This window comes from Coregonus clupeaformis, chromosome 33, assembly GCF_020615455.1.
Source record: "Coregonus clupeaformis isolate EN_2021a chromosome 33, ASM2061545v1, whole genome shotgun sequence".
Lineage (NCBI taxonomy): Eukaryota > Metazoa > Chordata > Actinopteri > Salmoniformes > Salmonidae > Coregonus > Coregonus clupeaformis.
The window spans coordinates 17,965,867-17,993,314 of NC_059224.1; the positions used below are offsets into that span (position 1 = coordinate 17,965,867).

Below are 27,448 nucleotides of genomic sequence, written 5' to 3' on the forward strand. Positions count from 1 at the left end.
TAATTCTAACCTTAACCCTAAACCCCCTAGAAATAGCATTTGATTTTGTGGGGACTAACAAAATGTCCCCAGTTGGTCCAATTTTTGTTAGTTTACTATTCTTGTGGGGACTTCTGGTCCCCACAAGTATAGTTAAACACGTCCACACACACACACACACACACACACACACAGTATCTCCATGGTAATGGTGAGCTCATGTGGCTGGGGACTCTCCTCGTCTGAGAAACACTTATCTGGAAAGGTCACTCAGCAGGGTTACTTCTTTTATTTATCTTTCCCTCTCTTTATCCCCCCTTTTCTCTATTTCTCTCTCCATCTCTAACTCCTCCCACCCTCTTCCTTTGAATTTCTCCCTTTCTCCTCCCTGACTCCCTCCTCCATCAACCTCTCTCTGACTTCTCCCTCCTCCATCAACCTCTCTGACCTCCCTCCTCCATCCACCCCTCTCTGACTTCTCCCTCCTCCATCAACCCCTCTCTGACTTCTCCCTCCTCCATCAACCCCTCTCTGACTTCCCTACTCCATCAACCTCTCTCTGACTTCTCCCTTCTCCATCAACCTCTCTCTGACCTCCCCCTCCATCAACCTCTCTGACTTCTCCCTCTTCTCCCTCCTCCATCAACCTCTCTCTGACTTCTCCCTCCTCCATCAACCTCTCTGACTTCTCCCTCCTCCATCAACCTCTATCTGACTTCTCCCTCCTCCATCAACCCCTCTGACTTCTCCCTCCTCCATCAACCTCCCTCTGACCTCCCTACTCCATCAACCTCTCTCTGACTTCTCCCTCCTCCATCAAATAATAATATAATATGCCATTTAGCAGACACTTTTATCCAAAGCGACTTACAGTCATGTGTGCATACATTTTTACGTATGGGTGGTCCCGGGGATCGAAACCACTACCCTGGCGTTACAAGCGCCATGCTCTACCAATTCAGCTACAGAGGACCTCTCTCTGACCTCTCTCTGACCTCCCTCCTCCATCAACCTCTCTGACTTCTCCCTCCTCCATCAACCTCTTTCTGACCTCCTTCTTCCATCAACCTCTTTCTGACCTCCCTCTTCCATCAACCTCTCTCTGACTTCTCCCTCCTCCATCAACCTCTCTGACTTCTCCCTCCTCCATCAACCTCTCTCTGACTTATCCCTCCTCCAACAATCTCTCTCTGACTTTTCTCTACTCTTTCTTCTCTCTCCTTCTTCCTCCCCCTCTCAGGGGTGAAAGTAAGCCGGTACCATCCGGTACGGAGTACCAGCAAAATAAATAGTGGCGGTACGCCGTACCGGTTGAACATGAGCCTATCACAATAATTAAAACAAAGATGCCAAGAAATGTGTAGGCTGTTACACTATTATTTATCATTAATGCATGTCAGAGGCGTGAAAAATGTGCGAATGGACTTGAAAATGTGTGAAATACACTAACCATAACCCAAAATGCGGTGTGATTTGACGAACAGTGACATTTTGCGAAGACAGAAAGACAGAGACGCGTGCAGACAGTGGACGCATCAATTCATGTTACTTGTGTAGGCCTAATGAATGACAGTCACCGCATGTCATTCATTACACTTTTGGTGTTTTGTTACAGATGTATTTTTTCATTCCTCAAATGGCGGGTGCACAGAGCACTGTATGGCTGCAGGATTTGTTTTAGAGTCGACGAACGTGCCCAGATAGCCAGGCTTACAGGAGCCTTTTGAAGGGATTGATAGACAATCAGATGAAAACATCATGACTGGTTATGTTAATGCAAAATTAAAAGGTAATACATAGAAAAAAGTTCAACAACAAATATTTACTATTAGGCCTACAGAGATCCTATTAATTTAATAGAGATTCTATAGGTAATTCTATGTTTAGGTAATACATCTACTTTCACCCCTGAGTAAACCTGTAACTGTGGCAGATGAGTCTCTGTGTGTACGTGAACGTGGTACCATCAGAAAGCTGTTTGTTTTGATGTCTTTGTTAGTTTTTGTTTGGAGAGAGAAGAGAGAGAGCGAGAGGAGAGGAGAGGAGAGGAAGCGACAGCTACTGAGGGACACAGAATAGATACATACACACACACACATTCCCTGTGATTGGCGTGTGGAACTCTGCTACTCTCCCACCAAAAAACTGAAAGCAGGAGAGAAAGTTATCTGTAGGAGAAAGTTAGTTACAGTAGCTAACGCCTGGGGGGCCTCTTCACATCCTAGTGTCTTGGTGTTTTGATTATGTTGTGTTTTGTTGAAACTGTGTCGTAATTAACACACTGCAGCTGGAGTGGGAAACATCCCCTGCCTGTGGATCTCATGATCCCTCTCTCCACCCCTCTTTTTCTCTCTTTCTAACCCATGCTATCTCTCTCTTGCTCGTTCTCTCTCCAGGCTTTCTTCCACTTGTCCCTCTCCTGACACTGTCAGATAATCTCTTTATTTCTCTTTCTCTCGCTCTCTCTCTTCCTCTCACCCTCTTTTTATTGTGAGATGAGTTATTTGTAGTTTCCATGCTCTCCTTATCAGTACACAGGGGTGTAGTGCTGCCGCACTTTTTTGTATTTATTTATTACAGAGTACACAGACCTCGTAAAAGAAAATCTGGAAAATGTATTCTGAAGCTGAATCAATGTCCCGCAAGATCACATAATGATGAATTAGTATTTTACATATAAAGTATAGTAGCATAGCATAAGCCTACAGTATAACGTTACTGTTACACCAAAAACACCTAATTTCTAGTGCGATTTTAGCATGGTTAGCTGAAGCTGAATAGTCGCATTTCTTTTCTCATGCGCCAAAACTCAACAGCGCGCGCCACTAGGCAAGATATGTGCTTTCATTGAAACAAAATACAAGAATGGCAAAAAGTTAACACCATCTGCTCTAATTCGCTCACAAAACAGTAATTCAAAAAGATCTAAATGTATATTCCCATGAAACTGATTGAGATCAAATGATTGGCATGCAGATGCAATTTGGACATTTGATTGACAGTGATGATGGCCTGTTTTGAAATTAGGTTTGAGGGTATTAAAAATGGGAGAAAAAAATTATTGAGACAATATGTAGCCACCTGGAGGAGGATGAATTTTATGCATATCCTATAATAATATTCAATAGGCTACATTTGTCAGTACAAACGTTGATTAAGAAATGATGATGTCATTGAACTTTTTAGTTTTTGCTCTCCCGCACCTACAAAAATTGGAATAGGGTGACATTTGTGACAAAAGGACAGGGCTGGGGATGAATGGGTTGAGCTCTACTATAATGTAGAGAGGACACGAATATATTTTCCAACTCAAAAGCCATTGATTTGCAAGGAAGTCGGCACAAGGAAGTCTGTTATCCTGGGCTAAATCAGACACTCATATGAAAAGAAAAGAAACCAGCTGACTCAAGCTGTGGCTCTGCAGGAATTACGTTAAATTCCATCGTTGCTGGGTATTTATTTGTGTGTTTGTTCAACGACTGTGAGTTGTCATGTCGTGATGGTGTTTAGCCCCGTGTAGCTCAGTTGGTAGAGCATGGTGCTTGCAACGCCAGGGTTGTGGGTTCGATTCCCACGGGGGGCCAGTATAAAAAATTAAAAAAATATGTGTATGCACTCACTCTGGATAAGAGCGTCTGCTAAATGACTAAAATGTAAAAATCTAGGACTGTTAGTCTCCTGTGTCTCGACGTGGTTTGTTTGAATCCCAGTGAGACGCTAATGAATCGTTTGAATCTCACCGGGAGCTCAGATTGTGATCCCGGGGTGTGGCTAACACTGAGAACTATTCTAAACAATATGCTGGTCGTCACGGTAGCAGGAGGTCTCTCTTCATCTCTGCTACTGGCCACTTGAGATGTAGGCCCTCCTCCCCTCCATCTGTCCATACATCCCTCCCTCCCTCCATCTCTCTGTTTGTTGCTTAGCTGTGTAGCGCCAGCCTCCTCTCTGCTATCTTGTATGTATTTTTCTTCTGGCACATCAATTAGGTTACTTCTGTCTCCTGGCCTTTAGAGGGAAAGCTAAATATAACTCACCAGCCTGTATGTACTGACAGAGGTGTACTGTATGTGGTGTGTGTGTAGGGGGGGTGGGTATCAGCCATCCAACACCTTTTATCAGTAAATCAGTCTTCCTTGGTGTGGAACCAAGCTCGGCGAAGACAAATTAAGAGACTTTTGCGTGTGTGTGTGTTTGCAACTTGCGCATGTGTGTGTAGCCCTTGGGTATTTTCTGAATGAACAGTTTCTACCATGATTTAGTTTGAATACCTCTCTGTTGTCCTGGAGGAACTGTCAGCACATTCACCGCTTTGTCTTGTGTGTGTGCGTTAGCTTACATCCCTTAGGAGATCTCACTTCCAGTAAAGTATTTTATTTTTAAAGTTACCAGACTGACAAATCAACTCCCTCCATCTGGGAGAAACACTGCTGTCCAACTCAAACGTACTTCAAAAAGGGCTATCTAGAAATCCCCTACCTATCTAGAAATCCCCTTCCTGTCATGACTTCCCCCGAGGCCGGTGTCGACACGGTGCTGGAGCTGCACGTCAAGGGGGGGGGGGGTACTGTCACGACTTCCTCCAAGGCTGCCTCCTCTCCTTGTTCGGGCAGGCTTCGGCGTTCGTCGTCACCGGCCTTCTAGCCACTGCCGCTCCTCATCTCATCATTCCATTTGTTTTGTCTTGTTTATTACACACACCTGGTTCATCAGTACCTGTATAAGTGTTCCCTCTGCCCCCTTGTCTTTGTGTGTGATTGTTTATTGTGGAGGTTGGATTAGCTTGGTGGAGCTCTTTGTTATTTTGTATCGCCAGGTTATTTTCACCCATGTGCTTCGTTGTTTTTCAGTGCACCTGTTTTGCCGCACTGAAGTGTTTGACGCATTGCTGCGTACTACTGTGTTTCGAATTAACCTTTTATTCTGTGATTTGCCTTCCTGCGCCTGACTCCTTCAAATCACCCATCACACTTCCTCTCCAGAAATCCCCTACCTCTCCAGAAATCCCCTACCTCTCCAGAAATCCCCTACCTCTCTAGAAATCCCCTACCTCTCCAGAAATCCCTTACCTCTCCAGAAATCTCCAGAAATCCCTTACCTCTCCAGAAGTCTCCAGAAATCCCTTACCTCTCCAGAAATCCCTTACCTCTCCAGAAATCCCTTACCTCTCCAGAAATCCCTTACCTCTTCAGAAATCCCCTCCTGCAATTGATTAAATCCAATAGTGTAGTGTAATAACGGTAATAACAGAGAGCGAAGAGGAGAGGTGGTGGGACTGTGCTGCTGCCTGCCACACAGACAGACAGACACTCTCTCCTCTGCCTCAGAGTGACATACTCTGTAGTTGTAGAGTTATCTGTCTTACCTCTGTACCTGAAATATAACTTTTATTTAAACTAATCACACTCCTGCCACTCAACTCTCACTCCAATTGTCTCCACACACACACACACACACACACCAGCATCCCACTCCGCCGTCTCTCAAATGCACACGTAGGCTACCCGGGTGCAATTACGTTTGTCACATCAGCAACGTGAGAATAACGTTTTGGTACGAAATAAGTCAGAAATGCCCAACAGACTAGTTTCTTCTTAAAATCACCACATGATGATGATGCTGCAGGCAGTCAGGCAGGCAGTCGTTTGTTGATTTTCTCTCACTCTCTATCACATACACTCTCTCTCTATCTCCCCTCCCTCCCTCCCCCCTCTGTGAGTTGAGACAGTAAAGGGAAAGTGCTGGTTCCGATGACTGTTGTTCAGAGCATGCTTGAGCTGTGGGTTTGATTCCCACATCAGATGTGTTAAAATCGCTTTGGAGATACACTACTGATCAAACATTTTAGAACACCTACTCATTCAAGGGTTTTTCTTTACTTTTAAAATTTTCTACATTGTAGAAATATAGTGAAGATATCAAAACTATGAAATAACACATATGGAATCATGTAGTAACCAAAGAAGTGTTAAACAAATCAAAATATATTATATATTTCAGATTCTTCAAATAGCCACCCTTTGCCTTGATGACAGCTTTGCACACTCTTGGCATTCTCTCAACCAGCTTCATGAGGTAGTCACCTGGAATGCATTTCAATTAACAGGTGTGCCTTTTTAAAATGTGTGGAATTTATTTCCTTCTTAATGCGTTTGAGCCAATCAGTTGTGTTGTGACAAGGTAGGGGGGGGTATACAGAAGATAGTCCATATTATGGCAAGAACAGCTCAAATAAGCAAAGAGAAACAACAGTCCATTACTTTAAGACATGAAGGTCAGTCGATACGTAACATTTCAAGAACTTTGAACGTTTCTTCAAGTGCAGTCACAAAAACCATCAAGCGCTATGATGAAACTGGCTCTCATGAGGACTGCCCCAGGAATGGAAGACCCAGAGTTACCTCTGCTGCAGAGGATAAGTTAATTAGAGTTACCAGACTCAGAAATTGCAGCCCAAATAAATGCTTCACAGAGTTCAAGTAACAGACATCTCAACATCAACTGTACAGAGGAGACTGTGTGAATCAGGCCTTCATGGTCGAATTGCTGCAAAGAAACCACTACTAAAGGACACCAATAATAATAAGAGACTTGCTTGGGCCAAGAAACACAAGCAATGGACATTCGACCAGTGGAAATTTGTCATTTGGTCTGGAGTCCAAATTTAAGATTCTTGGTTCCAACCGCCGTGTCTTTGTGAGACGTGGGTGAGTGGATGATCTCCGCATGTGTATTTCCCACCGTAAAGCATGGGGGAGGAGGTGTTATGGTGTGGGGTGCTTTGCTGGTGACACTGTCTGTGATTTATTTAGAATACAAGGCACACTTAACCAGCATGGCTACCACAGCATTCTGCAGCGATACGCCATCCCATCTGGTTTGGCCTTAGTGGGACTATCATTTGTTTTTCAACAGGACAATGACCAAACACACCTCCAGGCTGTGTAAGGGCTATTTTACCAAGAAGGATAGTGATGGAGTGCTGCATTAGATGACCTGGCCTCCACAATCCCCCGATCTCAACCAAATTGAGATGGTTTGGGATGGTGAGGCTGGTTGAGAGAATGCCAAGAGTGTACAAAGCTGTCATCAAGGCTGTCATAACTATTCACCCCCCCCAAAGTCAACACTTTGTAGAGCCACCTTTTGCAGCAATTACAGCTGCAAGTCTCTTGGGGTATGTCTCTATAAGCTTGGCACATCTAGCCACTGGGATTTTGGCCCATTCTTCAAGGCAAAACTGCTCCAGCTCCTTCAAGTTGGATGGGTTCCGCTGGTGTACAGCAATCAAGAATTTCCCTGTATTTAGCACCATCCATCATTCCTTCAATTCTGACCAGTTTCCCAGTCCCTGCCGATGAAAAACATCCCCATATCATGATGCTGCCACCACCATGCTTCACTGTGGAGATGGTGTTCTCGGGGTGATGAGAGGTGTTGGGTTTGCGCCAGACATATTGTTTTCCTTGATGGCCAAAAAGCTCAATTTTAGTCTAATCTGACCAGAGTACCTTCTTCCATATGTTTGGCGAACACCAAACATGTTTGCTTATTTTTTTCTTTAAGCAATGGCTTTTTTCTGGCCACCCTTCCGTAAAGCCCAGCTCTATGGAGTGTACGGCTTAAAGTGGTCCTATGGACAAGAGCTTTGCAGCTCCTTCAGGGTTATCTTTGGTCTCTTTGTTGCCTCTCTGATTAATCCCTCCTTGCCTGGTCTGTGAGTTTTGGTGGGCGGCCCTCTCTTGGCAGGTTTGTTGTGGTGCCATATTCTTTAAAAAAATTGTTATAATGGATTTAATGGTGCTCCGTGGGATGTTCAAAGTTTACTTAATTTTTTTATAACCCAACCTTGATCTGTACTTCTCCACAACTTTGTCCCTGACCTGTTTGGAGAGCTCCTTGGTCTTCATGGTGCCGCTTGCTTGGTGGTGCCCCTTGCTTAGTGGTGTTGCAGACTCTGGGGCCTTTCAGAACAGGTGTATAAATACTGAGATCATGTGACAGATCATGTGACACTTAGATTGCACACAGGTAGACTTTATTTAACTAATTATGTGACTTCTGAAGGTTATTGGTTGCACCAGATCTTATTTAGGGGCTTCATAGCAAAGGGGTGAATACATATGCACACACCACTTTTCCGTTATTTATTTTTTATAATTTTTTGGAACAAGTTATTTTTTTCATTTCACTTCACCAATTTTGACTATTTTGTGTATGTCCATTACATGAAATCCAAATAAAAATCAATTTAAATTACAGGTTGTAATGCAACAAAATTGGAAAAACGCCAAGGGGGATGAATACTTTTGCATAGCACTGTACATGATTCCATATGTGTTATTTCATAGTTGTGATGTCTTCACTATTATTCTACAATGTAGAAAATAGTACAAATATAGAAAAACCCTTGAATGAGTAGGTGTTCTAAAACTTGGTAAGGTCATTTACTCTAACTTTTATGTTCAGTGGGTTGAATCCGCCTGCTCTGTATAAGGACAGGGAAGGGCATTGGCTTGTTACTTTAATTTAGTATAAAATACATCCTTGGATGTAAACCTAAGGCACAGTCAAGGCATTCATTATAGAATAAAAATGATCAAGCTTTTATTTAGGTTGTCTTACCAAGGATGTTTTTTAGCAAACATTCATTCGATGCTGTATTAAATTATCATTGCTGAGTATACAGAGTACAGTGAGAGTTAAGAATTATGATAAGTCTGGGAAAATAACCAATGGATTTCCTTTATTGTACACTATAAGGAGAATAGGGTATCATTTAAGATCTAGGCCATGTAGTGTTTGTTGCTAGTTTGTTCCGGTCCACAGGTGTTTGTAGTTTTCAGCAGCGTACGGCAGTAGGCAGGCAGGAACATCCAATGTATCTTATCTTCTCCCCACATCAGATTTGACAGACACACAACTGGGGCTCCAGTCATGCTGTCATGGAGCTGCTACACAAACACACACACACGCGCACACACACTCACCAGATCATGAGATGAAGATTGAGTGTGATAGGATCAGACTGCCACATTGACATTAGCTGTGACCTGAGGGCAGTAGCTAGAGACTTACTGGAACATTAGCTGTGACCTGAGGGCAGTAGCTAGAGACTTACTGTAACATTAGCTGTGACCTGAGGGCAGTAGCTAGAGACTTACTGGAACATTAGCTGTGACCTGAGGGCAGTAGCTAGAGACTTACTGGAACATTAGCTGTGACCTGAGGGCAGTAGCTAGAGACTTACTGGAACATTAGCTGTGACCTGAGGGCAGTAGCTAGAGACTTACTGGAACATTAGCTGCGACCTGAGGGCAGTAGCTAGAGACTTACTGGAACATTAGCTGCGACCTGAGGGCAGTAGCTAGAGACTTACTGGAACATTAGCTGTGACCTGAGGGCAGTAGCTAGAGACTTACTGGAACATTAGCTGCGACCTGAGGGCAGTAGCTAGAGACTTACTGGAACATTAGCTGTGACCTGAGGGCAGTAGCTAGAGACTTACTGGAACATTAGCTGTGACCTGAGGGCAGTAGCTAGAGACTTACTGGAACATTAGCTGAGACCTGAGGGCAGTAGCTAGAGACTTACTGGAACATTAGCTGTGACCTGAGAGCAGTAGCTAGAGACTTACTGGAACATTAGCTGTGACCTGAGGGCAGTAGCTAGAGACATACTGGAACATTAGCTGCGACCTGAGGGCAGTAGCTAGAGACTTACTGGAACATTAGCTGTGACCTGAGGGCAGTAGCTAGAGACTTACTGGAACATTAGCTGCGACCTGAGGGCAGTAGCTAGAGACTTACTGGAACATTAGCTGCGACCTGAGGGCAGTAGCTAGAGACTTACTGGAACATTAGCTGTGACCTGAGAGCAGTAGCTAGAGACATACTGGAACATTAGCTGTGACCTGAGGGCAGTAGCTAGAGACTTACTGGAACATTAGCTGTGACCTGAGGGCAGTAGCTAGAGACTTACTGGAACATTTGCTGAGACCTGAGGGCAGTAGCTAGAGACTTACTGGAACATTAGCTGCGACCTGAGGGCAGTAGCTAGAGACTTACTGGAACATTAGCTGTGACCTGAGGGCAGTAGCTAGAGACTTACTGGAACATTAGCTGCGACCTGAGGGCAGTAGCTAGAGACTTACTGGAACATTAGCTATGACCTGAGGGCAGTAGCTAGAGACATACTGGAACATTAGCTGTGACCTGAGGGCAGTAGCTAGAGACTTACTGGAACATTAGCTGAGACCTGAGGGCAGTAGCTAGAGACTTACTGGAACATTAGCTGTGACCTGAGAGCAGTAGCTAGAGACATACTGGAACATTAGCTGTGACCTGAGGGCAGTAGCTAGAGACATACTGGAACATTAGCTGTGACCTGAGGGCAGTAGCTAGAGACTTACTGGAACATTAGCTGTGACCTGAGGGCAGTAGCTAGAGACTTACTGGAACATTAGCTGCGACCTGAGGGCAGTAGCTAGAGACTTACTGGAACATTAGCTGCGACCTGAGGGCAGTAGCTAGAGACTTACTGGAACATTAGCTGTGACCTGAGGGCAGTAGCTAGAGACTTACTGGAACATTAGCTGAGACCTGAGGGCAGTAGCTAGAGACTTACTGGAACATTAGCTGTGACCTGAGGGCAGTAGCTAGAGACTTACTGGAACATTTGCTGAGACCTGAGGGCAGTAGCTAGAGACTTACTGGAACATTAGCTGCGACCTGAGGGCAGTAGCTAGAGACTTACTGGAACATTAGCTATGACCTGAGGGCAGTAGCTAGAGACATACTGGAACATTAGCTGCGACCTGAGGGCAGTAGCTAGAGACTTACTGGAACATTAGCTGTGACCTGAGGGCAGTAGCTAGAGACATACTGGAACATTAGCTGTGACCTGAGGGCAGTAGCTAGAGACATACTGGAACATTAGCTGTGACCTGAGGGCAGTAGCTAGAGACATACTGGAACATTAGCTGAGACCTAAGGGCAGTAGCTAGAGACTTACTGGAACATTAGCTGTGACCTGAGGGCAGTAGCTAGAGACTTACTGGAACATTAGCTGTGACCTGAGGGCAGTAGCTAGAGACTTACTGGAACATTAGCTGTGACCTGAGGGCAGTAGCTAGAGACTTACTGGAACATTAGCTGTGACCTGAGGGCAGTAGCTAGAGACTTACTGGAACATTAGCTGTGACCTGAGGGCAGTAGCTAGAGACTTACTGGAACATTAGCTGTGACCTGAGGGCAGTAGCTAGAGACTTACTGGAACATTAGCTGTGACCTGAGGGCAGTAGCTAGAGACTTACTGGAACATTAGCTGTGACCTGAGGGCAGTAGCTAGAGACTTACTGGAACATTAGCTGTGACCTGAGGGCAGTAGCTAGAGACTTACTGGAACATTAGCTGTGACCTGAGGGCAGTAGCTAGAGACTTACTGGAACATTAGCTGTGACCTGAGGGCAGTAGCTAGAGACTTACTGGAACATTAGCTGTGACCTGAGGGCAGTAGCTAGAGACTTACTGGAACATTAGCTGTGACCTGAGGGCAGTAGCTAGAGACTTACTGGAACATTAGCTGTGACCTGAGGGCAGTAGCTAGAGACATACTGGAACATTAGCTGTGACCTGAGGGCAGTAGCTAGAGACATACTGGAACATTAGCTGAGACCTAAGGGCAGTAGCTAGAGACTTACTGGAACATTAGCTGTGACCTGAGGGCAGTAGCTAGAGACTTACTGGAACATTAGCTGTGACCTGAGGGCAGTAGCTAGAGACTTACTGGAACATTAGCTGTGACCTGAGGGCAGTAGCTAGAGACTTACTGGATCATTAGCTGTGACCTGAGGGCAGTAGCTAGAGACTTACTGGAACATTAGCTGAGACCTGAGGGCAGTAGCTAGAGACTTACTGTAACATTAGCTGTGACCTGAGGGCAGTAGCTAGAGACTTACTGGAACATTAGCTTTTAGCTCAGCTACTAACACACTAGTCTTGGGTTGTGGCTTTTGGCTATCAACCTGGGTTCACCAAATGTCTTTCCCCATACCTATCCTAAATATATCTGTTCTATGCAGATCTGCTGTATAGAGATCTGTTGGCTATTAGTCAACTGGAGTGCGGTTTGGAACTGACAGACGTTATTACAAGTACCATTACTCAGCAGTACCATGGAATAACTGCTTATGTATGTGAGATAATATGCAATGCTTATGTTGACATTGAAAGAGCCCACTGCAGTGAAGCTGTGAAAAAAAGTATCCTCCTGCTGTTTCGGAAGTTCGGACTATTGTCTTCTGTCTGCTTTGTGTGTGTGTGTGTGTTTAGACCTAGAGAAGGGCAGTAAAGTCCCTGTCGCTAAATGGATGCTCACAGCACAGACTGATAATGCAGTGGTCCCCCAATGGCCCTGTTTACAACACACACACACACACACATACACACACACACACTTCAAGGCCTTCCTTCCTCTATGAGAGGTATGATAGAGACCAGTGTGCAGAAGAAATACTTATCGTTCTCTGTGATTCTCTTTTTAAAGACCAGGGACTCTGTGTGCGTGTATGTTTAACTGCTCTTATCAAGGCCCAGAAAGACACATTATTCCTTTGGTGAGGAGTACTGTACACTACACACCCGTCAGTGATGCCTTTTACTTCACAGGCCAGATAGATAACACTGATTGATGATCTCATATACAGTGACATACCAGCCTATGGTACAGAATACTGTTTGTCATTCCAGCCTACAGCAGCACTGCCCTATCCATCACGCACTGTCATCCTCATAAAAGAGGAAACTAGTCATGATATTCAATGGTATTACTATTGAGTTAGCTGGCTGTTACAGTATAGAGAAATTAGTTAGTAGTGAGTTTTTTAGCAACAAGACAATTCAGTGATGACCTCCAGGTCAAGCTAAAGCCATAGCTATTCTCAAGACAATATGAAAATAATAATGTATTGTCTGGCTGTGAACAATGGCTATATTGTTTGACTTTTATTTAATTGAAGGCAACCAAACCCAATTAGTCTATTTAAAGAGTGTGTTTTTCCAGTTGTTTTTTTTATCCTTTTATGGTGATGCTCGTTTCTGTTCAGTCTATTATCATCTTGTTAAGACTTGGGTGTGCAGCTGTTAGTCAGATGGATTAGGGTTATGTGCCTTGCTCAAGGGCACACATACAGATTTTTCACCTAGTTGGCTCAGGGATTCGAACCAGCTTTAAAGCTATACAATATTGGGCCAGAAGATCAGTAACAGACTAATCAGCTGAAATTAACTTGAAATAATAATAATAATAATAACATTAATAATAACAATTCCACCTCTCTCTTCCCCCGTCGTCATCTCCTCTGAAAGGCAGAGGAAGTGATGTCAGGTCACCACAACCGCTTCGAGAGGGAGTACCGCGGGACGCCGTGGGAGAGGCGGGACATCGTCCGTCCAGCCGGCCTCCTCAATGGAGCAGGAGCCAATAACAGCTGCTCCGCCACTGTCGGCAACGGAAACAACCGTCCGGGACTCCTCCCACTGCCCATCATCCCCTCCCTCCTGCCCACCCCGGTTATGGTTGCTGTGACGACATCGAGTGGTGGTGACATGGTCGTCAAGCGTCAAGGAGGGGTCACGATCACTACCGCTGGTTCTGCCAAGGTAATAACACACAGCTCCTCTTTCTCTCTCCAAACCAAAACCATTTACCTCCCTCATTATTATACATTGTCTCCGCTCTCTAACTCTTACCATTCTCTCTCTCCACGCAAATGTCTCCTTCTCTCTGGCCTCTTTCTCCATCCATCGCCAAGCCATTTACCCCGTCTTCATGTTACCCTTATTATACCAGGTATGTTGACTGAGAACACATTCTAATTTACAGCAATGACCTGGGGAACAGTTACAGGGGAGAGGAATGAGCCAATTTGAAGCTGGGGATGATTAAGGTGGCCATGATGGTATGGGGGCCAGATTGGGAATTTAGCCAGGACACCAGGGTTAACACCAGGGTTAACGCCCAGACTCTTACGATAAGTACCATGGGATGTTTAGTGACCACAGAGAGTCAGGACACCCGTTTAACGTCACATCCGAAAGACAGCACCCTACACAGGGCAATGTCCCCAATCACTGCCCTGGGTCATTGGGATATTTTTATAGACCAGAGGAAAGAGTACCTCCTACTGGCCCTCCAACACCACTTCTAGCAGCATCTGGTCTCCCATCCAGGGACCAACCCTGCTTAGCTTCAGAGGCAAGCCAGCAGTGGGAAGCAGTGGGATCTCTCTCTCTCATCCCCCTCGCTCTCTGCCAAATGGCTGGCTTGTTCCCTCTTTCTTCTTCCTCGCTGATTTTCTCCTCTCATTATGTAAATGACCTGAGGCAGCAGTTGAGATGTGGCCAAGCCATAGCTGCTTACGGAGCTCTCAGCTTGGACAGCGTTTTCAGGCAGGTGGTTATCCATATTTGGATATACTAAAAACTTTGGATAGTGTTTTCCCCCGATGGCCATTTTGCTGCTAGCTCTTTCATATTGTATTCATCAAAACTGATGAATATATCTGAAAAAGTTCTAAGATGTAGTACCACTTTGTGATTTGAGCTCTTAAGTTTACTTTTAATCAGTGAGTTCACGTGTGTTTTCTCTTCTCTCCTGTAACCCAAGGAGTTATCTAGCCAGCTCCGAGAGAGGAAGCTTCACCAAACCAAGTTAGAAAGCTCAGCCTCATTCCTTCTCCTGGCTCTGCTAGTTCAACCACCATTCACCTTCCTCCAACTCTTCTCCTCAATATCACATCACCTTTCTTTGATTTAACTCCACAGGCCCTGGGCTTCTCTCCACCTCTCTCACCCCCATATCACATCACCGTGTTACCATCAGATTTCAGTTTTCTCTTTTCTCTCCCCCCCCCCCCCCCCTCTCACTCTCTCGCTCTGTCCTTTCTATTTCTCCTCTCTTCTCTCCTCTCTTCTCTCCTCTCTCTCGCTCTCTTATCTCCTCTCTCCCTCTCTCTTCTCTCCTCTCTCCCTCTCTCTCGCTCTCCTCTCTCTTGCTCTCCTCTCTCTCTTCTCTCCTCTCTCGCCTCTCTCTCTTCTCTCCTCTCTCGCCTCTCTCTCTTCTCTCCTCTCTCTCTTCTCTCCTCTCTCTCGCCTCTCTCTCTTGCTCTCCTCTCTCTTGCTCTCCTCTCTCTCGCTCTCCTCTCTCTCGCTCTCTCTTCTCTCCCGTCCCCCCTTCTTTCTCCTCTACCAAGCAGTAGTGGTACACAAGGCTGCAGTAATTTAGCTGCTAAGTGAGCATCATTAGGTGGCTGAGTGAACTCTCTGACCACAGAAATGGTAAATGTTAAATCTCCTCCGGCAACCAAGCGGCCTGCTTTTGTCTGCTGAATAATTACATTATATCTGGAACAGAACGTTCAGCAGCCACCGTCTCCCACCATGGCTATTGTCATCAGTCAATGGCTGCCACAGTGATTAGGACCACTCCGTATGGCTGCCATATATTTAGTATATAGTGTCAGTGGCATGGCTGGTCTGAGATGTGAGTGTCAGGGGTGTGTGTGTGTGTGTGTCAGACAGAGAGATGCTGTTGGCTCTCAGGGTCGCAGCACTAGCCCGTTGCTCACTAAAGAGCTGACAGGCTATATTGATGTGTGCTGTGAGGACGTCTTTCTGCTGCTCTTTCTGTGTGTGTGTGTGTGCTAGTCTCCTCCACATCACAGGGTCTCCACCACAAAATGGACAGGCAGCATTACATCTGGCAGCGTACACGGGCCTGTGGGTTTGGTGTGCTTGCATGGATGTGTGTGTGTGGCCCTGTGGGCTTTGCCATTGAGTGTGTGTACAGTGTGTGTGTGTTTGTATTTTTGCGCATACTTGGACAGTGTATGAGTACTTGCTTGTGTGCATTTGTGATCATACAGTATGTGTTGGTATTTGTGGGCCTGTGTGTATTGTCTCTCTTCAGCTATGAAATTAACACACGATGTGTTGGCTTCCCTGGTTTGCACGTCAGTCTGTGCGTTAGTAAGGCATAAATAAATCTCTGTGCTTTGAGACTGGAAGAGCACCATCTGGCCAAGTCGTCCATCATGATGTACAGCTAGCCATGTGGAACGCACATTTACAGGTGCTCTCTTATCCTCATCCTAGCCTTATTTATCCAAGCTTGTTTTCTTTAATAAATGTTTTATGTTTTATTTTTTCCAACGCCTGTGTCTGTATATACAGATAAATCCTTGGCTGTTGAATCCACTACGCTATTTCTGTTTTCAGGTGATGAATAATGCGTAAAGGCACTCACTGGGTCGTTGTGGTTTTAGTCAAAGAGAAAGCTGTGTGGCAATCAGGGTTTATTTTTAGTCAGGGACTGACTAAAACAGGCCATTTACTTACATAGATTAATCAAGTAATTACCCACAACAGGAGAGGACAATTTAACCTGCTTTGTAGAAGAGGTATTGGCATGTGGCTAGAAATAATATTTATCAACAGATTTTTCAGAATGTCTTTTGGTATTAGTTTTTATCAGAATGTTATTTGGTATTTGTAAGGGTGTTATCAGGTTTAAGGCAAGGCCATGTTGGATGGGTCCTTTTCATCAATGCTAAAATTAATATTCCAGAGAAATCTCCTTCTCATGGTTGGTTGGATCTCCCATTGTTACATGCTGTGTATTTCAGGATCTAGAAGTCTAATGCCCTAGTTTCACAGGCCAATTCCCTGTTCCCTGATTAATATTTTAACCTCTTCAGCTCCACAATATAAAACCTACATCTCTACTGGTTTTCTGTTTCATTTCTACTGTTTTGTTGTTCACAAAGATAGTTAGAACATGGCTATAAAGGCTGTGGTATTATTGTTGTAGAATTATTAGTCCTATTATTGATTTGTATGATATACAGCACCCACCCACACAGTAAAATATACATGATTTCTCTCAGTCAAGTGTACAGTATGTAATTACTGGTAGACAGACACACAGTAATAATTTTGCAGTATTGCTTCTTTAAAAAAATACACTGAACAAAAATATAAACACCACAATTTCAAAGATTTTACTGAGTAATGGTTCATATAAGGAAATCAGTCAATTGAAATTCATTCATTAGGCCCTAATCTATGGATTTCACATGACTGGGAATACAGATATTCATCTGTTGGTCACAGATACCTGAAAAAGTAGGGGCGTGGATCAGAAAACCAGTCAGTATCTGGTGTGACCACCATTTGCCTCATGCAGCATAACACATCTCCTTCGCATAGAGTTGATCAGGCTGTTGATTGTGGCCTGTGGAATGTTGTCCCACTCATCTTCAATGGCTGTGCGAAGTTGCTGGATATTGGTGGGAACTGGAACACGCTGTCGTACACATCGAGCCAGAGCATCCCAAACATGCTCAGTGGGTGATATGTCTGGTGAGTATGCAGGCCATAGAAGAACTGGGACATTTTTAGCTTCCAGGAATTGTGTACAGTTCTTTGCGACATGGGGCTATGCATTATCATGCTGAAACATGAGATGATGGCGGCGGATTAATGGTTATGACAATGGGCCTCAGGATCTCATCACGGTATCTCTGTGCATTCAAATTGCCATAGCTAAAATTGAATTGTGTTCGTTGTCCGTAGCTTATGCCTGCCCATACCATAACCCCACCGCTACCATGGGGCACTCTGTTCACAACGTTGACATCAGCAAACCACTCGCCCACACAACACCATACATGCTGTCTGCCATCTGCCCGGTACAGTTGAAACCATGATTCATCCGTGAAGAGCACACTTCTCCAGCGTGCCAGTGGCCATTGAAGGGTAGCATTTGCCCTCTGAAGTCGTTTATGACGCCGGACTGCAGTCAGTTCAAGACCCTGGTGAGGACGACGAGCACGCAGATGAGCTTCCCTGAGACTGTTTCTGACAGTTTGTGCAGAAATTCTTCAGTTGTGCAAACCCACTGTTTAATCAGCTGTCCGGGTGGCTGGTCTGACGATCCCGCAGGTGAAGAAGGCGAATGTGGAGGTCTTGGGCTGGCGTGGTTACACATGATCTGCGGTTGTGAGGCCGGTTGGACGTACTGCCAAATTCTCTAAAACGACGTTCGTAGAGAAATGAACATTACATTCTCTGGCAACAGCTCTGGTGGACTTTCCTGCAGTCAGCATGCCAACTGCACACTCCCTTAAAACTTGAGACATCTGTGCAATTGTGTTGTGTGACAAGACTGCACCTTATTGTCCCCAGCACAAGGTGCACCTATGTAATGATCATCCTATTTAATCAGCTTCTTGATTTGCCACACCTGTCAGGTGGATGGGTTATCTTGGCAAATGAGAAATGCTCACTAACAGGGATGTAAACAAATTTGTGCAAAACATTTGAGAGAAATAAGCTTTTGTGTATGGAACATTTCTGGGATCTTTTATTTCAGCTCATGAAACATGGGACCAACACTTTACATGTTGTGTTTATATTTCTGTTCAGTGTACATATTTAATATATACGTAACATCCTGGTTTATATAGAGGTATATTTAATGTAAACTAACCAGCTAAATGTACAGTGAGGGAAAAAGGTATTTGATCCTCTGCTGATTTTGTACGTTTGCCCACTGACAAAGATATGATCAGTCTATAATTTTAATGGTAGGTTTATTTGAACAGTGAGAGACAGAATAACAACAAAAAAATCCAGAAAGACGCATGTCAAAAATTTTCTACATTGATTTGCATTTTAATGAGGGAAATAAGTATTTGACCCCCTCTCGATCAGAAAGATTTCTGGCTCCCAGGTCTTTTATACAGGTAACGAGCTGAGATTAGGAGCACACTCTTAAAGGGAGTGCTCATAATCTCAGTTTGTTACCTGTATATAAGACACCTGTCCACAGAAGCAATCAATCAATCAGATTCCAAACTCTCCACCATGGCCTAGACCAAAGAGCTCTCCAAGGATGTCAGGGACAAGATTGTAGACCTACACAAGGCTGGAATGGGCTACAAGACCATCGCCAAGCAGCTTGGTGAGAAGGTGACAACAGTTGGTGCGATTATTCGCAAATGGAAGAAACACAAAATAACTGTCAATCTCCCTCGGCCTGGGGCTCCATGCAAGATCTCACCTCGTGGAGTTGCAATGATCATGAGAACAGTGAGGAAACAGCCCAGAACTACACAGGAGTATCTTGTCAATGATCTCAAGGCAGCTGGGACCATAGTCACCAAGAAAACAATTGGTAACACACTACGCCGTGAAGGACTGAAATCCTGCAGTGCCCGCAAGGTCCCCCTGCTCAAGAAAGCACAAATACATGCCCATCTGAAGTTTGCCAATGAACATCTGAATGATTCAGAGGAGAACTGGGTGAAAGTGTTGTGGTCAGATGAGACCAAAATCGAGCTCTTTGGCATCAACTCAACTCGCCGTGTTTGGAGGAGGAGGAATGCTGCCTATGACCCCAAGAACACCATCCCCACCGTCAAACATGGAGGTGGAAACATTATGCTTTGGGGGTGTTTTTCTGCTAAGGGGACAGGACAACTTCACCGCATCAAAGGGACGATGGACGGGGCCATGTACCGTCAAATCTTGGGTGAGAACCTCCTTCCCTCAGCCAGGGCATTGAAAATGTGTCGTGGATGGGTATTCCAGCATGACAATGACCCAAAACACACGGCCAAGGCAACAAAGGAGTGGCTCAAGAAGAAGCACATTAAGGTCCTGGAGTGGCGTAGCCAGTCTCCAGACCTTAATCCCATAGAAAATCTGTGGAGAGAGCTAAAGGTTCGAGTTGCCAAACGTCAGCCTCGAAACCTTAATGACTTGGAGAAGATCTGCAAAGAGGAGTGGGACAAAATCCCTCCTGAGATGTGTGGAAACCTGGTGGCCAACTACAAGAAACGTCTGACCTCTGTGATTGCCAACAAGGGTTTTGCCACCAAGTACGAAGTCATGTTTTGCAGAGGGGTCAAATACTTACTTCCCTCATTAAATGCAAATCAATTAATAACATTTTTGACATGCGTTTTTCTGGATTTTTTTGTTGTTATTCTGTCTCTCACTGTTCAAATAAACCTACCATTAAAATTATAGACTGATCATTTCTTTGTCAGTGGGCAAACGTACAAAATCAGCAGGGGATCAAATTATTTTTTCCCTCACTGTATAATGTGGAATGTGCAGTATATAATGTGTAACGGTTATATTTAATTTTCAGTTCCAGAAACATGACTAGAATGCCATCCAGCTACAGTATAGCCCAGACGATGGGAGCCCCTTCATTGACCTAGTGTCCTTGGTTCCTCCTCACACAGTGGAGGGAGCCCCTTCATTGACCTAGTGTCCTTGGTTCCTCCTCACACAGTGGAGGGAGCCCCTTCATTGACCTAGTGTCCTTGGTTCCTCCTCACACAGTGGAGGGAGCCCCTTCATTGACCTCGTGTCCTTGGTTCCTCCTCACACAGTGGCAGATTAGTGCTAGCTGCCCTTGTCTATCATTGATTGTCGGCAGGGCAGGATGGGTACTTCAGTGCAGGGAGCAGCAGACATGCTATCTACAACACAGCAGGAGGTTACTGCCTCTCCCTGACACTGCTCGTCAACAAGGAGAGAAAGTTCACAATAACCCATTTATTCTCCACCATAATGGCCGTGTTAAGACGTTCACACACATCCACTGTAGTAGGCCTATGGCTACCTCCCTGGAAGAAACTGTTCTGTTTTAAAAAGCATGAGAACCTGTAGTGTGTTAGCAACACTGAACACAACACAACAAACGGGGTCCGAATCCACAATATCATAGTAGAGACCTGGACAGTGGGAATTGGAATGCGGAAAAAGGTAAAAACACCCAATATGAGATTTTAAAAAAATATATAGTACTAGTTTCCTAAAGTAAATTAAAAACAGTACTCTGTATCTCCTTTTGAAGTGAACACATCAGGGTCCTTCTATTCTCTAGGCATCTCAATGCACAGACACATCCTTGACGGTGGCTGCCAGGTATATTATAATATATACCCTTCCTGTCTCAATACAGAGGTAGGAAAAACACACAGAAGAGAACCAGCCAATAAAAATATATGAATGATGAAATCACAGCATATTTGAGGCTACGGCAAGAGCAGGGAGAGATTTCAATTTTTTGAAAAGTATGATAACCTTGCTGTGAAATGTATTGAAAGTGAGATTACATTTTTAAAAGACGCACACTGGGAAAGCTGGTAGGGTGAGAGAGAAAGAGGGAGAGAGAGAAAGAGGGAGAGAGAGAGGATAAGGGAAAAGAGAGAGCGAGACAGGAAGGGTGAGAATAGCTTCTGAATTAGGCAAAAAAAAAAGGAAATCCACAACAATAGTTCAGTCAAATGATGGAAGATCTAGCGAGGATAAGATGAAACTTTACATTTCAAAGGAGACAGTCTCACCATGAGGTTGTTAAATAGAAAACAGCTTCCCTATGAAAACTGAACAGTCATTCCACGGAGGAAGATCTGTTGATTCACGGCTTGAATATTTTCATACAGCTCCTGCCTACCTCGCATGCAGCTTTTATGAATTCTCTCTTTAATGTCACACTGTTTGTCTTGTTGCGTTGGATGTTTGAATAGTAATTGTTGATTTATCATTGTGAAAGTCACTGTAATGTTAGAGGATTCCTTGTATTATTGTGTCCCTTATTCAGCCTTAGATACTGTTTAAAACTGCATTTTTTTGTTAAGTATTTTTTGTGTTTCTATTGGGAAACCTGTCTCTAATTGTGGCTGAATATAACATCCCCTGTCTGGAAACTGTACAGGCGCTTCTCCAAAACCAAACGATAAAGTTTTGTATTCACATAAACCTTATTTTCACATTTGGAAATACTGATGGTACATTCAATTCTTATCAAAGCTTTTCCTTCAGCGGTAATTACAAAAAAACTAGCTGAACCAACGCATGTTGAATGCACAATGTATCAGGGATGTCTGCTTTTGACTATCCTGGAAAATGTGTAGTGTGTGGATAGGCTGTAGTCTTCACATTCCTGTTGATGTTATCTTATTACTGGTCCTCTTACGGTCACAGTTTTCTTTGGCAATTAAAGTTCTCACACTTTTCATACCAGTAAAGCATGTTGAATTGAATTGATTGAACTGTATTTCACAGGACACAGTATGGCCATTTCTGAAGGAAATGTACAGCCTCTTAATCTCTCTGGGGTAAACGTTACAACACTCTGTGGAGTACTGTTCCTTACGTTTCATTAATCAGACCTCATGCCTTGTCAGCTGATCACCCTCCCCCTGTCACTGACATTCAGATTTGCAATGGCTGGAAGGCAGCGAAATCAGTCACTTCTCTCTCTAATAGGGAGAGACAGAGACAGAGCATTAGTGGGTGAGAGGGAGCTCATTGTTTAAAACACATCATTACCGCTGCTGCTAGCTGGGTGACCTCGTAAGCCTAAATATGGTAAAAAAGTACCTCCTCTCACTCTCTCTCTCCCTCGCTCTCTCTCTTTCTCCCTCTCTCGCCGCTCTTCTCCCCATCTCTCGCTCTCTTCCTCTCTACACTCTAAAAATAAAAGGTTCCTGGAGTATCTTTTAGGGGTTCTTCAAATTGGAACTGTGGGGGAACCCCTATAAGTTATTTGAAGAACTCTTTAACAGTGTTCTTCAAAGAACCCATTTTAATGGATCCTCAAAGAACCTTATGAAGAACCTTTTGGGATACATTTTTCAACAACACCCCCCCATTATTTGTATTATTATTATTAATAATACGCATAACAATAACAAAAATAACAATATTTTAGTTCTCAGTGTTCATTATGATTTTAGTGGCAACGCAGAAGTAAAACATCAAAATATGAGGTAAACTCAAAGCAGAGCCCCAAGTCCATTAGGTATATCCTCAAGCGTGTTGATGTTGATGTTCTCCGTATCCATACCCAGAATGATTTTGCAGTGCATGGTGATCAAACAGCTTTCCTGTTATATTCAGAGATGTAGGGAGGGTGACATCTGTGAATCCAAAAAATAGTAATTATATAGATGATTAACAAAACATGCACATGACAGTATTCATACCTTGGTTTTTGTGGTAAATATGAATGAAATAAACTGTTTTGATAATGGTTTTCATACACATACCTTGTCCATAATGTAGAGGCCTATGGGATTTTCATTGAAGAGGTAAGGGAGGAGGATGGTACATGTGATCTGCTTAACATACCAATAGACATACCTTTGTATGCCTCCTCGTCTGTATACCTGCAGACACAGGCAAAAAAGTGAGCAGTACAGTCATCTGCACCCAATACAGCTAGCCTTCAACATATTCTTATAGCATACATATTCTTACCTCTTCTGTTTTAGAAAGATTTGCACAAATATGAAAAGATAGATGGTATCATCATAAAATAATATCAATTTAGATCATACAAGGGACAAACCTTACCTTAAATTGAGGGGATCTTTACATTTTTAAGCTAACTGCCTGCACCTGCTGTCCTTTCAAATTCAAATCCAAATGTTTCAGTTAGGCAGTTAGGTTCCTGCAAGAACCCCCACCAACTAAGGAGGTTCCTCGATGAACCCCACCTCCTATGGGGTTCTCGGAATAACCTTTTGGGGGAAATTCTCAGTGCCAAGAACCCTAAGGTTCTTCAAAGAACTTTGAGGATCTTAGAAGAACCCTTGTTGAAACCCTAATTTTTAGAGTGTATTCTCTGTCTCTCTCCTATCTCGTTTTTCAGAAGTGCTCAGGATCTAATATTAATGGTGGGAGAGGAATCCTATTCCCGCATTTTAACGCAGTAGTCTTGAAGCTTGATTTACTATTTATATGTTGATTACATTGAAACTGAACAGGGTTTTTTCTGGATCAAAATGGGGCTTAGGTGGTTGGACAGCGGGCGTGGCCAATGGCGCGGTAGCCGACCAAACAATTTTGAGGCCCTCCTCTTGGCTGCAGAGACAAAATGTTGATGTTTTAAAGCTAATTTCCTGCAATTCTACACATTTTGCCACAGGGCGGAGATGTTTATTTCCAATTTTTAAGCTAATTTCATGCAATTCTACATATTTTGCCATGGGGTGAGAGAGAATTTGTAGTTTTAATTCCTGCAATTCTACAAATTGTTCCATTGCTTATGCAGTGTTCTTAAAGTATTTGAGTGACTCATACATTATTTAAAAAATCTATGTGGGCCCCATGCCATAACAAAAATACTTCTGAATGCATAATAAAAAATAAAAAAAAGATTCTCCCTGACTGTCTAGCTTTTATTTTGCAGATTGTTAGTTCTCAAAATATACAGTGCTGTGAAAAAGTATTTGCCCCCTTTCTCATTTTCTCTACTTTTGCATATTCTTGATACTGAATGTTAGCAGATCTTCAACCAAAGCCTAATATTAGATAAAGGTAACCTGAGTGAACAAATAACACAACATTTTACATTTTAGTCATTTAGCAGACGCTCTTATCCAGAGCGACTTACAGGAGCAATTAGGGTTAAGTGCCTTGCTTAAGGGCACATCGACAGATGTTTCACCTAGTCAGCTTGGGGATTAGAACCAGCGACCTTTCGGTTACTGGCACAACGCTCTTACCCACTAAGCTACCTGCCGCCCCAACAATTACATACTTATTTCATTTATTTCCTAAACAAAGTTATGCAACACCGAATGCCCCTGTGTGAAGAAAAACAAATTGCCCCCTTACACTCAATAACTGGTTGTGCCACCTCTAGCTGCAATGACTCCAACCAAACACTTCCTGTAGAGGAATTTTGGCGCACTCTTCCATGCACAACTGCTTTAACTCAGCGACATTTGTGGGTTTTCAAGCATGAGCTGCTCATTTCAAGTCCTGCCACAACATCTCAATTGGGATTAGGTCTGGACTTTGACTAGGCCATTCCAAAACTTAAAATATATTGCTTTTTAGCCATTTTTATGTAGATGTGATTTGTGTGTTTTGGATCCTTGTCTTGCTGCATGACCCAGCTGCGCTTCAGCTTCAGCTCACAGACGGATGGCCTGACATTCTCCTGTAGAATTCTCTGATACAGAGCAGAATTCATGGTTCCTTCTATTAAGACAAGCTATCCAGGACCTGAGGTAGCAAAGCATCCCCAAACCATCACACTACCACCACCATGCTTGATCGTTGGTATAAGGTTCTTACTGTGGAATGCAGTGTTTGGTTTTCACCAGGCATAATGGCACCAATGTCGTCCAAAAAGTTATACTTTTGACTCACCTGTCCATATAACATTCTTCTTACTGATCATCCAGGTGCTTCCAGGTGATTTTTGGCAAACTTGAGTCAACATTATGTCTGGCAAAAACCACGCTCGCTACCTCTCTTCTCTCTATCTCTCTTCTCTCTACCTCTATTCTCTCTACCACTCTTTTCTTTACCTCTACCTCTCTTTCTCTTTCTCTCTTCCTCTTTACCTCTTCTCTCTACCTCTCTTCCTCTTTACCTCCTATCTACCTCTCTTCTCTCTTCCCTCTACCTCTCTACCTCTCTTCTCTCTACCTCTCTATCTCTACACCTCTTCTCTCTACCTCTCTTCTCTATACCTCTCTACCTGTCTTCCTTTATACCTGTCTACTTCTCTTTTCTTAACCTCTCTACCTCTGTTCTCTCTACCACTTTACCTCTTCTGTACCTCTCTTCTCTCTACCTCTCTTCTCTCTACCTCTCTTCTCTACCTCTCTTCCTCTCTTTTCTCTACCTCTCTTCTCTCTACCCCTCTTCCTATATACCTCTCTATGTCGCTTTTCTCTATCACTCTTACTCTCTACCTCTCTTTCTATCTACCTCTTTTCTTTACCTCTACCTCTCTTCTCTTCTCTTCTCTCTACCTCTACCTCTCCTTTCTCCACCTCTCTACCTCTCTTCTCTCTTCTCTCTACCTCTCTACCTATACTCTCTACCTCTCTACCTCTACCTCTCTACCCCTCTTCTCTCTACCCCTCTTCTCTCTACCTCTCTTTTCTCTGCCTTCTCTCTACCTCTCATTTCTCTACATCTACCTCTTCTCTCTACCTCTTTTCTTTACCTCTTTACCTCTTCTTTACCTCTTTTTTCTTTACCTCTCTTCCTCTTTACCTCTTCTCTCTACCTCTCTTCTCTCTACCCCTCTTCCTCTATACCTCTCTATGTCGCTTTTCTCTACCTCTCTACCTCTCTACCTCTCCTCTCTACCTCATATCTTCTCTCTTCCTCTTTACCTCTCTAGCTCTCTACCTCTCTTCTCTCTATCTCTCTACACCTCTTCTCTCTACCTCTCTTCTCTCTACACCTCTTCTCTCTACCTCTCTACCTCTCTTTTCTCTACCTCTCTACCTCTCTACCTCTCTACCTCTCTTCTCTCTACCTCTCTTCTCTCTACCTCTCTACCTCTATACCTCTCTACCTCTCTTTTCTTAACCTTCTTCTCTCTCCTGCTCTTCTCTCTACCCCTCTACCTCTATACCTCTCTACCTCTCTTTTCTTAACCTTCTTCTCTCTACCGCGCTACCTCTCTTATCTCTACCTCTCTACCCCTCTTTTCTCTACCTTCTCTCTACCTCTCTTCTCTCTACCTTTCCTTTCTCTATACCTCTCTACCTCTCTTCTCTTTACCTCGCTACCTCTCTTTTCTTAACCTCTCTACCTCTGTTCTCTCTACCACTTTACCTCTTCACTCTACCTCTCTTCTCTCTACTGCTCTTCTCTCTACCTCTCTGTCTCTTTCTACCTCTCTTCTCTCTTCCTCCTACTCTCTTTTCTCTACCTCTCTACCTCTCTTTTCTCTACCTCTCTACCTCTACCTCTCTACCTCTCTTATCTCTACCCCTCTACCTCTCTTCTCTCTACCTTTCTTCTCTATACCTCTTTACCTCTCTTCCTTTATACCTGTCTCTCTCTTTTCTTAACCTCTCTACCTCTCTTCTCTCTACTCTCTTCTCTCTACCTCTCCTTTCTCTATACCTCTCTACCTCTCTTCTCTCTACCTCTCTCTCTTTCTACCTCTCTTTTCTCTACCTCTCTTCTCTCTACCTCTCTTCTATCTTCTCTTCTCTCTACCTCTTTTCTTTACCTCTACATCTCTTCTCTACCTCTTCTCTCTTCCTCTACCTCTCTTCTCTCTACCTCTCTTCTCTCTACCTCTCTACCTCTATACCTCTCTACCTCTCTTTTCTTAACCTTCTTCTCTCTCCTGCTCTTCTCTCTACCCCTCTACCTCTATTCCTCTCTACCTCTCTTTTCTTAACCTTCTTCTCTCTACCGCGCTACCTCTCTTATCTCTACCTCTCTACCCCTCTTTTCTCTACCTTCTCTCTACCTCTCTTCTCTCTACCTCTCCTTTCTCAACCTCTACCTCTTCGCTCTACCTTTCCTTTCTCTATACCTCTCTACCTCTCTTCTCTCTACCTCTCTTTTCTTTACCTCGCTACCTCTCTTTTCTTAACCTCTCTACCTCTGTTCTCTCT

The 27,448-nt window shown here is 43.8% G+C and overlaps 1 protein-coding gene across 1 annotated transcript in view; it reads left to right on the forward strand.

Annotated features, from left to right (window-relative positions):
* The window catches only part of LOC121548727 (kelch-like protein 29), a 371,638-nt gene that overhangs the window by 132,290 nt on the left and 211,900 nt on the right, over positions 1-27,448 (forward strand). The window contains exon 3 of the mRNA XM_045210180.1: positions 13,347-13,640. Within this exon, the coding sequence (XP_045066115.1) occupies positions 13,347-13,640 (294 nt within the window). The remainder of the gene's footprint in view (positions 1-13,346; positions 13,641-27,448) is intronic.